This window comes from Rhineura floridana, chromosome 2, assembly GCF_030035675.1.
Source record: "Rhineura floridana isolate rRhiFlo1 chromosome 2, rRhiFlo1.hap2, whole genome shotgun sequence".
Taxonomy (NCBI): Eukaryota; Metazoa; Chordata; class Lepidosauria; order Squamata; family Rhineuridae; genus Rhineura; species Rhineura floridana.
This window is the reverse complement of record NC_084481.1, coordinates 78,020,224-78,034,369: the sequence shown is the minus strand read 5'-3', so window position 1 is coordinate 78,034,369 and position 14,146 is coordinate 78,020,224. Positions and strand designations below refer to the sequence as shown.

At 41.2% G+C, this 14,146-nt stretch overlaps 1 protein-coding gene across 1 annotated transcript in view; it reads right to left on the bottom strand.

Moving 5' to 3' along the window:
* Window positions 1-5,996: 5,996 nt before the first annotated feature.
* The window catches only part of STEAP3 (STEAP3 metalloreductase), a 40,120-nt gene continuing 31,970 nt past the window's right edge, over window positions 5,997-14,146 (bottom strand). The window contains exon 5 of the mRNA XM_061608969.1: window positions 5,997-13,069. Coding sequence (XP_061464953.1) covers window positions 12,779-13,069 — 291 coding nt within the window. The 3' untranslated portion in view covers window positions 5,997-12,778. The remainder of the gene's footprint in view (window positions 13,070-14,146) is intronic.

The following is a 14,146-nucleotide window of genomic DNA, read 5'->3' as shown; positions in this document are numbered from 1 at the left end:
TTCTGTTATGCTTTTGCCAGTTCTTTCCTCATAGTTCACTGTGAACACTGAACTAATTCTAAATCTTTCCTATTCTGTATACAAACTCATTTCTGCAGCCTTACAGACCAAGTGCTTTTGTTTTTGAAGGGATGATCAGAATTTTAAGAGAAACATGTTCTCAAAAGGTGCAGGGGTGACGTTTGGTGGGTACATGGGCAGCAAAGAACAATGTTGTGTGTTGTATCTGAAAACAAGGAGAGCATTTACTAACCAGTTACTTACTCTGATGGTCATAGAACTATATGTGGAGTCAATAATTTCTAGAAACCTACTGGATTTCTGATTGGGAGTAGGTGTACAGTAAAATTCTTCTCAACATATCAGCAGGTGACTGGCTCGCAACATGTTACCGTTTAGTAAATGATCATTTTTAAGCATGTTGGGATCGGTTTGTATGTTAGTACTAGGGGCTCTGCTCCTGCGTGCTTTGCTTGCCAGCATCGCCTACCATCACTGACCCGCATACAGTTGCCAATCCCCCTTACCTTCTGGGTCACCAAAGCCCCCCCATGGTTCGCCTTAGCTCTCCCCTGTTCCCCTCAGGTGTCACTAGAGCTCCCCTCCCCATCACCCCAGGGGTTGCCAGAACTACCCTTCCCCTTTTCCTTCCCACCACTCCAGGGGCTGCTAGCACTCCCCTCCCTTTTCTCTTTCCCCACCCCACCCCCCAGGCCAGTCTCCCACCCACCTGGTGAGGCTGAGCTGTGGGCTCCACCGCTGCCACTCCAAGCCCCACCACCACTCCCAGCATCATGGTTTGTCCTTGCCTGCCTTACCTGTAAACATCATGGTACCTGTGAAAGTTTCTGTACCATGTTCACAGGTGGTGTGAATCTTACAAAATAAAATGCAGATAGATAACAGAGAAGATATTTTAATTTTAAGAGATAGCAGGTTGAGGACCATAATGCATTTGTGACAGGTTGATAATAAACTTTCTGTTCAGCACTGATGCTTTCAGGATTTAAAACCTGCAGCTTCTGTTTTGTGGTGGTGTTTAAAGAGGATGTGGCTCAGACATCTTCATGACCTGACAGCCCTTCTTTCTTTGTAACATATATTGTCCTTTGCATGTTAGCTCTCTAAAGCTTGTTATGGTTGTCCCACTGTGTGCCTAGCGTTTCCACACTGTCTAGCTGTGTGGCCAGTGTAACACATCTAGAAATATAAAGCAGATCTTGAGGGAAGAGTTACCTCTACTATTGTTTCAGGAATTCTCTAGTGCAAAGCAGAGACACTTTATTGTCTGACTGAGTTTAGCAATAGGGTCTCTGTTATTCTCCTAGCAATGATGCTTCTGCATTATGACTTTCTGAAGTACTAGGTACTGAGCGTTTTCTATAGCTTTTTTAAATGGCTTTTTCTTCCAATTACATGGAAAGGCACTAACATTGAAACACTTAGTTTTGGATTTCTACTCCATCCCCCTGCCTCTACAGTCTGAATACTTCAGTTCTGCTTACAAAAATAAAAAAGAGGATGAGAAATTTATGGTTTGAAATTGTGTAGTGATAAGGCTTCGCTGGGAGGCAGCAAGAATGAACTGCATGAGGAGAGCATGAGGCTGGTGGTGGAGCTCTAAATACAAATTTTTGAATTGGAACAGGGGAGAAAGGCTGGACCGTCAGAATCCCCCAAATGGATCTTTCTTAATTTATGATATTTGGAAATACATCAACTGTTCCTTCATTTTTTTCCTGCTGCATCAGCAGTGCAAAATGGTGGCTGTGAAAATGTCTGGGCTCCCTTTGTCTTTCACATTGTTACTTAAAATTTAGTCCAATTGAAGTAAATTGGTTTTAATACTCATTCACATTATTGTGAGAGATTCCAGAAGCACAAATAACTTACTTCTGGATATTTGATTGTGAAATTAATATCTGAAATGGAGACAGATGCATATTCTTGTGATCATATCTATAAGCTGTAGAGTTCAGTTTAGGACACAAATCTGACATAGGGTGAGATCAAACATGATGACTCAAGATTGTAGGGTTTTTTGGCATTGATTTGGAAGTGCAAATGATTGTAGATAAAATAATCTCCACTATGAAAGTAATGTGTGTAACACAAAATTAAAGCCTCAGGTGTGTAATAAAATATTTTTCCAGTACATTAACATTATTGACTGTGACAAACCAGCTGCAATGGCAAATGTAGTAAAAATTGAAAACAAAATCTTAAAACTGTGCAAAACACCATGATGAAAATTGGTGGTGATGCTTGCACTGACTGAGGCTTTCCGTGAGCAAAGTATCAGACTCTTAAATTACCCTCCCACCTTTCTGACCCCCCTGTAAATCAGGGGTGCCACATAAAATTTTTCTAACCATAATTCTGGTATTTCAATATAGGTAGGAATGATATATATTTTTGAGCATCTTTTTTAAAAATGGTGCAGCAACCACCCTCTGGCCTGACTCAATATGTATTAAGGACTGCAGCCCTTAGTTCAGCTGCCATTTAGAGAAAGGTTGTTTTTGTCATGGTCATAAAGGAAATACCTTTTATTGTAGGCAGAATACAGTGTTTAACTGCTCTTGGCTTCAAGGGTAAAAAGCAAATTTATGATTTCTAGCGTGCTGAAATGAAATGTGTCGACTGTAGAGAAAATTGTTAGATACACAGCAATTGCAAGGATAAATTTGTAGCTAGTATGAAAACCATGTCTACAAAAACTGTTGGGAGGAAAAATACCATAAGTGAAGGGAGAGTGTTATCCTACTTGCACTTAGAGAAACTGCCTTGAATCTTCACTGTGATGGATTTGATAAGAACACAGACATGGGAGGGCTTGGAAACAGTTTTGATTTTTAATACAGAGAAAGATAACGCACTGTGGCTGGGAAGCAACTTGACATATTTTTTGTACCTTAGGAATACAAGAAACATGTTGGAGTTGTGGATGAACTAGGGGGATGCAGGAGGAAGGGGACCAATGTTCTTTTTATCCCCTTCTCACCCATACCGTGTAGTTCTTAATCACTCCTGTTACCAACTGCTTTGATTTGATGGATTTGTGCTCAGGGACAGTGGGTCAAAGGATGAGGAGAGTATTGGGAGCATTGCTTAGGTGAGGGATTTACAATTCCTTGTGTTGGGCTGAGCTGTGCCAACACACTATTTTCCTATAAAGGTATGGGGTAGAGACTCTCAGGCTCCTCATTTAGCCTCCCAGAATGTCAGTATGCTTGTACCCTACTTGAATATTGTGGCAAATATTCCCACTTGTAACCTGGCTGGAGCTAGAGACAATGGAGGATTCATAGCTAATATTCATACTAACAATTCCCCTCAACCAAATGGGGCACAATTAAATCTGATACACAGGGAATAGTCATTCCTTTGTCCATTCACCTTTGTCTGCCCACCATCATGACATCTGATAGAAACCAGAAGACCTTTGGTGCCACATTAAAACATCTCCAGCTATAAAATCATGAACTTCAAGCTTATCTCCAAGACATAAGATCTCAGAGTGACTACCATCAATTAGGAGCAGTTAAATCACACTGATAATAAGGCCATTAATTATCTGTATTGTAAACTGTTAAGTGGTTCCACTTAGTCAGACAACTGTTTGTATAAACATTGAAAAACGTTCCTGAACTGACAATTTCTTAGTATGTTCAGATGCATACCAGATATCTTCTCACGTCTTAAGAGATTAAGATGTTATTCTGTAGCTGAAATTTATTGTTCTTTCATGTATTTAGTTATATTGAGGAATGTACCATCTTGTTATCTTTTAGAATAGTTAATTTTTCTCTGGCAATTGTGATAAGCACCACTTAAGTTAGGAACGTTTCATGAATCTGTGATATTCAAAGGAAACATTAGTATAAATATTCCTGCATTTTAATATCAAATCAGGCTTCTACCAGGAGAGGCTCAGTAATGCTTGCATCCCCAGATAGCCTTGTAAGATTCAGGTAACTAAGCGAGGTACCTCAGCTCTGCATCAAGTAGGTTGTATCAATGTGTTATATCTATGCTATATATCAGGATTTTAATCTGTTATGCTTTAAGATATATAATGCCTTAACCTGCTTTTATTTTGATTTTATGCTGTTTAACTTTTATTCTTATTGAATGCTTCAGTAGTTTTACAAGTAAAGGAAACTTATTTAACTGATCTTATCTGTCTGAACACTTGTTCCCAAATCCTAAATTTCCTATGTGCTAAGACAAGGAGTGGAGGGCTAACTCTCTCACCTTCGACATTGCATCTGCTTCAGGGAAAGCTGAGGTGCAGCTTAACTGCTAGGATCACAGACTGCTACATAGAAAGCAGGCTTCGATTTCTGCCCTGAACCGAGTGAACCTGTCACAATATGAATGGATAGGTTTGGTGTGTTGTTTCTTTGAGTTGGAGCAAGTGTGTCACCTGGTTTGGTTTATTCGCGGCACAAGGGTCACATTGTGGCTGTTCTTAGAGTGACAGGCATGTGGTTTGCTGAGAATAGTTGCTGGAATTTCAAAAAGCACCAATATGACAGTCACACTACTGACTTTTAAAGACCATTGCAGTTTACTCAGACAATTATATGCAAGAAGCAGTGAGCAGATTTGTCTGCAGCAAAAGCCACAAGGTGTCAGCACAGCCTTTCCTTTTTCTTGCAGGAGCAAGGAAAATGTGATGTCTTTGTGAATAACCATCAGTGGATTGGTTTAACCCAAAATGCCTGTGCTCTGTGTCTGATGAAGCGCCAAAGGCAGCAGAGACAGATGCTTGCTGTACTGATAGTAAACAAAAAGCCAATGAAAACTAGATATTTCTCTTGTAGTATGATAACCCGCTTTCATATTTCTCTTGTAGTATGATAACCCGCTTTATATATACTAGCATCATTTGTTCTCTGCATATCATGGATGTGAAATCTTCATGGTGTTAATGCAGTTCTGTTTGCATATAAGGGTCAGGTTGGGTTTGCTGACATACTGTGCCTTCGTTACTGTTTGATCTCTAAATCCATTAATCCTAGCAAAAGTCATTTGCATGTTTACTTGGGAGCAACTGCCATTTCTGGGTATTCATGCACAGGGCCAGGCTTCATAGTTTCCCTAGGCATACATATGTGGAAGCAAGTCTTATTGAAATTAATGGGTTTATTTCTGAATAAATATGGTCAGTATGGAGCTATAACATACTTTTAAATCAAAATGTAACCAGTGCTCACCTACAGTGGATGTATGCAAATATATCTGGAATATTTTGTGTTGTCCAATTGTACATTACTGTTGGTGTGTGATCTTATGGATGAGGAGAAAATACCACACATACATAACACAAATCCTACTTCAAATTAAGCATTAACCGGATCCTAAGAATTTGAAAAGGAAATGTTTGTATAATGAAACTAGTGGAGTTGTAAATATTCCAGTGCAAATACCTAGGGAATGTTGAAAGTTTTACCAGCAGAGGTTAAGCTTCAATGCAGGAATTCAAATGAACTCATTTGAAACCAAGGGCCAAATAAGCTCATCAAAATTCTGCATCTTGTAACTAGGAGATGGTGTATTTGACATGTTGAATTATTTTGAGGTAGTGGCTAAAAAGAAAAGTGACAAAGAGGGAAGGTATCCTTTGTTTTTCTGCTTGCTCAAGTTATTTATATTGCAGCTTCTTTAAGTGACTTTTGTTGCCTGAGATAACCCAGGTCATGGTGGGAGGATGGGCATTTGGGGATGCCATCATCTTAGAAAAATGCTATGTAGATCAGTGAAGGTGCTGTGCCAGTATTCAACAAGCCATTCAGTTCCCCTCTTCCTCTTTATCTTAAAGCTAGCGATGGCTTCCCCTTCACATGCCAGGTGCCATTGTGGAGGAAACCTCTATCAGCCTTAAGATGTTCTCTCTCCCCACAGCTAGGTGTCTCACCACCTACTCAGTAACAGAGGGGGCAGAAAATGTGCTTCAAAGTTAGCAGATCTAGCATAAAATACAAAAGAACTTCAGAAATAACATTTTACTGCAAATAAGAAAAAAGATAGCAGAAGGTTAGCTAGTATCAATGTTTCCATTTCATAGATACATCCTGATTATATTTTTACAAGGTAACAGTAGGACACATCAGAGTTGCAGTATGAGGCAGGATAATAATTAGTTAAAACTCCCAAGGCACAATTTGGGCAGTGCAGAAAACATTGAAATAGGCAGTATACATTTCATCTCTCTCGTTTTGCTGCAGTACATCCATACAGAATATAGATAGAAAAACAACATAGGTATATCTTCAGGCAAGCATCAGGTAACCTTTCTGTTCTGATACTGATGGGTTAAAAATGCAGAAACTATTTACAAAGGATTTGTGTTTTTCCTATTGCAACTTTTAAAAGAGGGAAGGGAGCACAACTCTTGGGAAAAGACATTCAAATATCTTTGCTTTGGTAGCACCCTGACTGGAATGCCCTATCCCTTAGCGTTAAAGCTGGTGCTAATGTTCACTTTTTGGCACCAGTTAAAGATAGGCTGTTTTCCCAGATTTTTATAGTGCTGTTCACAGTGGATAATGTAATGAGACCAGGAGTAAATTAATGGCATGTCTTATCTGCTTTGGATTTGATGATTGTTGTGCTGATTTACCTGTTTTAAATTGAAATTGTGAGTTCTATCTTATTTCTGTAATCTGCCATTAGATTGTGAACAGATGAAGGGTGAGCTAGAAATTGAATGAATGAATGAATAGATAAAAATTAATGAGTGGAGTCCTGTGTCTCAAGACAGTTCAGAATATTGACACTCTCTGGCTTTGTATGCTTAGGTGTCCTGTATGAGGGTTGTATCTGGTAGAAAGTCACTCTCAGCATACCTGAAAATAGCTTAGTAGTCACTCCGATACAGACCAAATTTCTAAGGAACTCAAAAGCTATTGTCCTGTGTTTTATTAGTCTCCTACACCATTGCAAAGGAAGGGTAAACAAACACCAAACTGGAACACCAGGTAGGAGCCACCTTATTGAAACCTCACAGTAATTTACACAGCTCCTTTGCACTTGTACACAAGTAAGGTCCATATGGAACTTGCAAAAGGAATCATGACATCACTGGCAGGAGATGACTCAATACCAGCCCATTCCAGGTTAGCTGGAAATTTTTGCTGTCTGAATTCATTATCTTTGATTAGTCATGTCTGTAAATAGAATTCTTGTTAGTTTGACTGCCTGATTCTCTATCCCTCCTTCCGTCAATGTTTTGGAAGCCTTTCATATGAAAGACCCATATGATTTACATAAGGGACAAAATGCCGCAACTCAAAGGAGTGCATGTACTCTGTGCATGCCCCTGAATGTTCTGCAGTTACATTCAGTTCAAAATTGCCCTTGCAGAACTCCCAAACCACTTAAACTTCCCCCAAAATCTGAGAGCAGTTTAATTGCAGAAAATTGCAACTAGTGCATGATGGGAATTTCTTCCCAGTTTTCTCTGCAAACTAACTTCCAAACTTCCCAAACTCGAGCAAGGTGTAAGAGGAATTTGGGGGAGGGTATTTGAAGGCAACTTTAGTACAAACCCTCACAAAGTCAGGTACATGTACAGAATGCTACTTCTGATTACAGTTCATAGCTTGATATGTGGCCTAATCGTATAATACATGCCTGTCCTAAATAGTAGACTGAGCAGTCCAAAAGGTAGGTGCAGATTGTGGCACAGATGGTCCTGCAGAATATGTATCAAGACAGGTTCCATATTTAACATAAGAGCTGGTAAAAGTAATCAAATAATACTACTTCTATTAAGTGTTTGTTATATCTTCATATTGTACTAGCACTTCTGTGATCTCAAAACACTTTGCACCACTTAATTCCCATTGAGTTTGGCAGTTGGGATCTGATCTGGCCAGAGTACAGCTTCATTTGTCCTCAAGATACGGGACAACACCAGAGCTGGTGGCCTGAATCCAGCTCTAGATGTGGGCAGCTAGACACATTCAGCACCTGATGGACCTGAATGGTAATGTGCATCCCTATTGGCATCAAAAGACATACCTAGTCAGTTCATTGGCTTGCTTTCCAGTGCAAATAGGGATAAACATTTGCATCTGTAGAGTGTGTGCGCATGCAGAAGGCCCTTTCCAGACATAGTCTTCTGTTGCTTTAGGGGAGCAATAAGCTATCTGTGGCCTGAATTGGTTGTCTTGACCTATGGTGATGATGGTGATGTTGGCTGGCAAATTTTGTCTGTGTATATCAATTGCCACTGCTGGTGAGATGTCTAAAATATTATTTATTATTATTTGGACAATACTGATATGAGCTCTAAATAGCTCCATCCCACTTCCTCTTCAGTGTTCAGTTTCTGTTGACTGACTGCTCAACTGTTTCTGCTTGTGAAGGTTAGGCTGTGGCTTCCTTGTATTCCAGCTGTCCTGGCTTCCCTTATTGGCTTTTCCAGTTTCCTGCATGCTCATCAAACAAATGATTCTGGGCTGATGAATGTGTCTCTCATTTAGACTACTGCATGTGGTGTCAGTGTCCTGGAGTTGAGAAGTATATTTGGCAGGCACAAGTGCCTTTCCAATGCTTCAGAAGTGCACATCAATTCTGGAAGCTGCTTCATTAGGTAATGTGCTGAGCTTTGGCATCATAGCATTGAAAGAGACTGGGTGGAAATATGGCAGCTGCACAGAGTTGTGGCGCCCTGGCATTTGACTTGCATCCTGGAAGGGTGTGAATTTAAAATGTCACACCAAATGGTTGTCCTCTGATCACCTGTAAGTGAGTGAATGAGTCTTTGCAGTTTCTATGCAGGATGCCATCAAAATGGATGCTCTTCAGCCGTAGCAGCCTTGGTTGCAGAAGCTCCTTGCCAATAGCTACTTTTGCAAGCAGGGCTGTGGAGTCGTGGAGTCGGAAGCAATTTTGGGTGGAGTCGGAGTCGGTAGAAATGTTCTGACTTCGGCTTCAAAATACATTTTGATTGACAAATTTTTTAAAATATAAATTCAAAATGTCAAAGAAGCTTCCCATGAAGTCATCTGTAGTTGAGCATTTCACCATAACTCAAGATGGAAAACATTTTGTGTGTCAGTGTATGACACAGGACTCAGATAAAGACAAATGCTGTGATGCCAAGATCAGCACATATTCAGGCAGCGATAAAAATGCTCCTATGAGAGCTTCCAATTTAAAAAGACATTTACAGCCCTTTCCAGGGCTGTGGAGTTGGAAGCAACTTTGGGTGGAGTCGGACAGTAGAAAAATAGGAGTTGGAGTCGAAGGTTTGGCGTACCGACTCCACAGCCCTGTTTGCAAGTCCAAGCCTCATCTGCTGGTCCCTCATTATTCTCTCTCTACTCCTCCTGCCCCCAGTTTCCCTAAACAACTGAAAGGGGCGTACTAGAAACAGGAGGTGGAAAGGCTTATTTCTTCTCTGGTTCTTATAAGTACTTCCTTGCTTTGGGGAGGGCTGGGGAAACATCAGCCCTGGGGGCCAAATGTAGCCCTCTGGTCCACTCATTCATCCCTCAGGACTCTCTCTAGGCCAACACCCCTCACCAGCCCTGCTCTGAGTTCTCCTCAAATGCTTTTGCCTGGCTGGAATGAGTCCTTGAACTGTGATAATGCCTCTTGCTTGCCTGGATGGAGAGAAGCGTGTTATGAGTGTGGGTGTAGAAACTTACGAATTTTGCATGGCTGGTATGTGGTCTGTAATGCCAAGGTAAGAGTTGCATCAGTTGTTCCACCCACTTTTGCTTCTGATCATGCCCACCACTGGTTTACATAAGGCAGGGATGGGGGGGTCTCTGAGCCAATGATGCCCCCCCAGGGCATTGAATTTAGCCTGTGAGGTCACTTTCCCCAAACCACATCCACCCACTCACCAGCTGACATCACTAGTACTATCAGCTGATAGGCAAGAGGGCAGGGTTTAATCCTGGCTTGACTGCGCAATCCTGTTCCCAGCAGGGAACATGATCATGTGACCAAGGCAGCAGAATTTAATCCCTGCTCATCAGCAGAGCGGAGATTAAAGCCCTGTGCAGAAGTGCTCTGTGAAGCAGCGTGTGTGCGTGCACGAGCACTACTTTAAAGGGGCCTTTGCAAAGGCCTTTAAGACTGCTCCTGCCCTCCCATTTGCTCAAACTGGAGAGTGGGGTTTGTCTTAAAGCCTTTAAAAAGTCTCCCTGCACTTTCTTTAAGTCTCTGCAATCGGGGACTTGAAAGGGGGAGAGGGAAGACTAGGAAAGTCTTCTCATGCTTGTCTTTAATTTTCCATAATTAGGGACTTAAAGGGGGAGGGGAAGAGATGAGAAGCACAAGGCATTTTGACAGGTGGGTGTGCCACCTGCCTGCCATTCATGTGATGTCATAATGGCATCAGTGATTGATGGACAGGTGGCCCCACCCATCTGTGGAGTCAAAAAATTCCCCACCTGTGCTATAAGGGAATGTGGCCCATGGGCTGAAAAAGTTCCTCACCTCTACTGCAACCTTCCCAAGCCTCTCCAGGAAATGAAGACCTTCCCTGCATGTTACCTGAGATAGTTGGAGGGTAGTGGTGATGTGGAAGCTGGGAGGAGAATGGGAAGAGTTATTGGCTAGTACACTGGAGGAATTTTAGAGTGAAATAGGCTATGCCTGGAATAGCTGGTCTTCCATGTTTGTGGATATCCAACAGCTCCTTGCTGTTCTTTGGAATGTAGGGTGCTACCCAACTTTAGACCTCTCCTTGCAAGAAAATGAGCGAATTCGCTTTGATGGCCAATGTGATCAACTTTCACCTGGATCCTTGTCCACTTAATATTGCTTAATTGGTTGACATGCTAAAAAGGCAATGATCTATAGCAGTACCACCAAAGGGATGAGAGGAATTGCCTCACAGTTACACAAGCGCCTGCTCCAGCCACACTGTCTGCCCTAGTCAATGGACAGCAAGAGGAAGAGAGCAAGGGAATCGGGGAAGACAGCATTCAGTGTCTGCTCCAGTCAGACTGGCCCCCTGGACCCATGTTACATTTTACATCATGTATTTGTTTAGTATTTTTGTACTTTAGTATTGGGTACCTTGGCAACAAAGATGTATATAAATGGAATAAATAAATAACGTGTGAATTTGGCCCACATAAGGGAAAAATGAGGCTGAAATCGTATTTAAATGTGTGGTAAATTCACACTTAATTCAACATCTAATGGCATCCTTTTGTTTTGTTGTTTTGTGTCCCGCTTCCCCTGGCCAGTTTCAGCCCATTGTGTTGGGTGGGGAAATCCATAGACTGTGACATCGGGGCACAGAACTTGAACCGAGAACTATGGAAGGGGAGGGATTAAAAAAAGTGTGGTTTGCTGTTTTAGTGGCAGCAATGTAATGAATGTAGTTCCAATCCTAGTTGGAGTATTTTTACACCATTTACACTGTTTTGAGAATTGTTGCTTCCAGAACTATCATTCTGGCTGACTGATCGACTGACCATTCTGTGATCCTACATCAAGCGTGGGAACCTTTGGCCCTCCAGATGATGCTGAGCTACAACTCTCATCATCCCTGGCCATCTGTAATGCTTGCTGGAGCTGATGAGAGTTGTAGTTCAGCAACCTTAAATATTAGACAGGCGCCATCTCTGTTATCTTTTCAGCACCTATTGAAGACCTTCCTCTTTCAACAAGCCTTTTAAGTTAAGACCTATCCCAGTCTGCATCTGTGTTGGAATTGCTTTTTAATATGTTCTTAAACATTTTAAAAATGTTTTTAATCTTAGAAGATGTTTTGAAAGCTTTTTTTAAGAAACGTTTTTAAAGATGTTTTGTTTTAATGTGTTTTAAAGTTTGTTTTTATGATGTTTTAAAGTTTTTAGTGCTTTTGTTTGCCGCCCTGGGCTCCTGCTGAGAGGAAGGGCGGGATATAAATGAAATAATAAATAAATAAACCTCTGGAGGGCCAAAGGTTCTCCACACCTGTCTGATACACACTTCTCTGGAAGTTCAAGTTCCACTGAAATCAACAATATTTGCTGGACTGAAACATTAAAAGTGGAAGAACTACTTAACAGCGCAATCCTTTGCATGTTTACTCAGAAGTAAGTCTCACTAGGGCTACTGGGGCTTACTCACAAATAAGTGTGTATAGGACTGGAGCCTTTTAAAAAATGAATCGATTGCTATAATTTATTTATTATTATTAGATTGCTAGGTGTCAAGACAACTGTAGAGCAAATACTTCCCAAACTGCATCCCATCCTTTGTTGAATGTGTCTGCAGACAGATTCTATTTCTCTATGTAGCTTTAAACTGTATAACTGAAAAGTCTGCAAAGTTGTTTTTAAGGCCACTATTTCCCCCCTACACTAGGAGAAATGAATGAGGCGCACCCTAGATATTGTGGACTGCAATTCCCATCAGTCTCAACTAGCATGGGCAATGGCCGGGGTGATGGGAGTTGAGGTCCAAAACATCTGGAGTGTGCCATGTTGCCTATCCCTGCCTTTTTACCAGTGTATTCTAAATACTGTGGTATAAGCCAGATACATGGTGACTTCTTCCCCCTTAAACACCCAAACTAAGATTGAAGTTATAAGGCAACCACTTTATCCCCATAGAATTGTCAGTATATTCTAAAACACTGTGGTGTAAACAGAATACATTGGTAACTTTCCCCTTTAAACACCTGCAATAAGATAATAGTTATCACCCACCATTCAATAATACTAAACTTACAAGCCTAAAAAAAATCTCTTATTGAAAAATCAGAATCTTCATAGTGCTCTTTGAAAAATTATAATGGAAAATAAATGCTGGATCACACAGTGCTGCTGCTTTCTCCGCTTGAGAATTCCCCTGATGCTCTGGGCAAGATGAACTTGACATACCTTCCCCTTTCCCACCCGTTCCTGATGAGCCTCAGTCTTTGGTTCATGCAAGGGAGGTGGAAGAAGAGTTTTGCCAGTATAACGCCACACGGTACCAGCAGTGTGAGGGTAAAGGTTGGAGGCAAGTAGAACTTGTACTGGTTTTCATCAAAGGCCCTGGTCCAGCCATAAGTCAGGGTGTGGAGAGTGCTGATCACCAGAGCAACAAAGCCAAGGGTGGACTAAAAAAAGGGAAGGGAAAAATACCCATTACTTTAAGTAATCTTACTGTAGTATGTTACTGCTTCTCCAAGCATTTAATGTTTATATACATGACCTGTAGATTTACTTAGCCTTGTGATATAGCCGTATCCTAATCAAGGTAATCCAGTAAGCAATTCCTGGGCAGTAAGCCCCATTGTGTTCAATTGGGATGCACCCTGCATTAGGATGTGCATAAGCAGTAGCTTTGAAATGGGCCTATCCCAAAGGAAGGCTCCCATCCAGTTCTAGTAAGTCATAACTAAATCCCACTGGAACCAATGGAAATTATTTTTAGTATCTATGTAGAAGAGGTATGACAGTTCCCTAACTGCTAGGGCAGGCTTCACCAACATGTTGCCCATGGGCACCATGGCATCTGCAAAGGCTTTCAGTGGTGCTCCAGCCTGTAGTCCAAAAACTGAGCCTTATTTTTTTTTTAAAAGGAAGTCTCTAGCCCTCTTAGAAAAAAAGTTATGGAGCAAAATGTGCAAGTACCCTTCTATGAGATGTCTGTGCAATGAGCCAGCTTGGCTGCTCCTGCTTGTCAGTGTTATTAGCTAATGAATGAAGTCAGAATTGTGACTGATAAGTGATAGCAATCCCTGGGGTCCTAAGGAGCTGCTGTTTTGCCCTCCCTTATAGTGCACTTTCCTGCTTCTTTCTTTCTAGTCCTTGGAATCTTTTGCCTTTCCTCTTTAACTAACAATCAGGATGTGTCTTTCATGTGCTGGGTTTGGCTGAGATCAAGTAGTGCCTAGAAATTATTTTCTGCAAATACCACTACACAGTAAGTTTGGGTGAATGTTAAAGAATTCCCCTTCCCTCAAAAGGCAAATGTGAAAACTTTGCGGAGAGGATTAGTCATATCTCTTGCTTTGCAGGAGCAAAAGATCAGAGACTGTACTACTGTATTCCTTACAGTACAATGGTATACTCGGAAGGAAGTCCGTTTGCATTTAATGGGACTTACTTCTAGGTAAGTGGTTATAGGATGACAGCCTAGGCTTTGGTTTAGAATTGGTATTAGGGAAAAATGGGTTTTTGTGCCTTTTTCT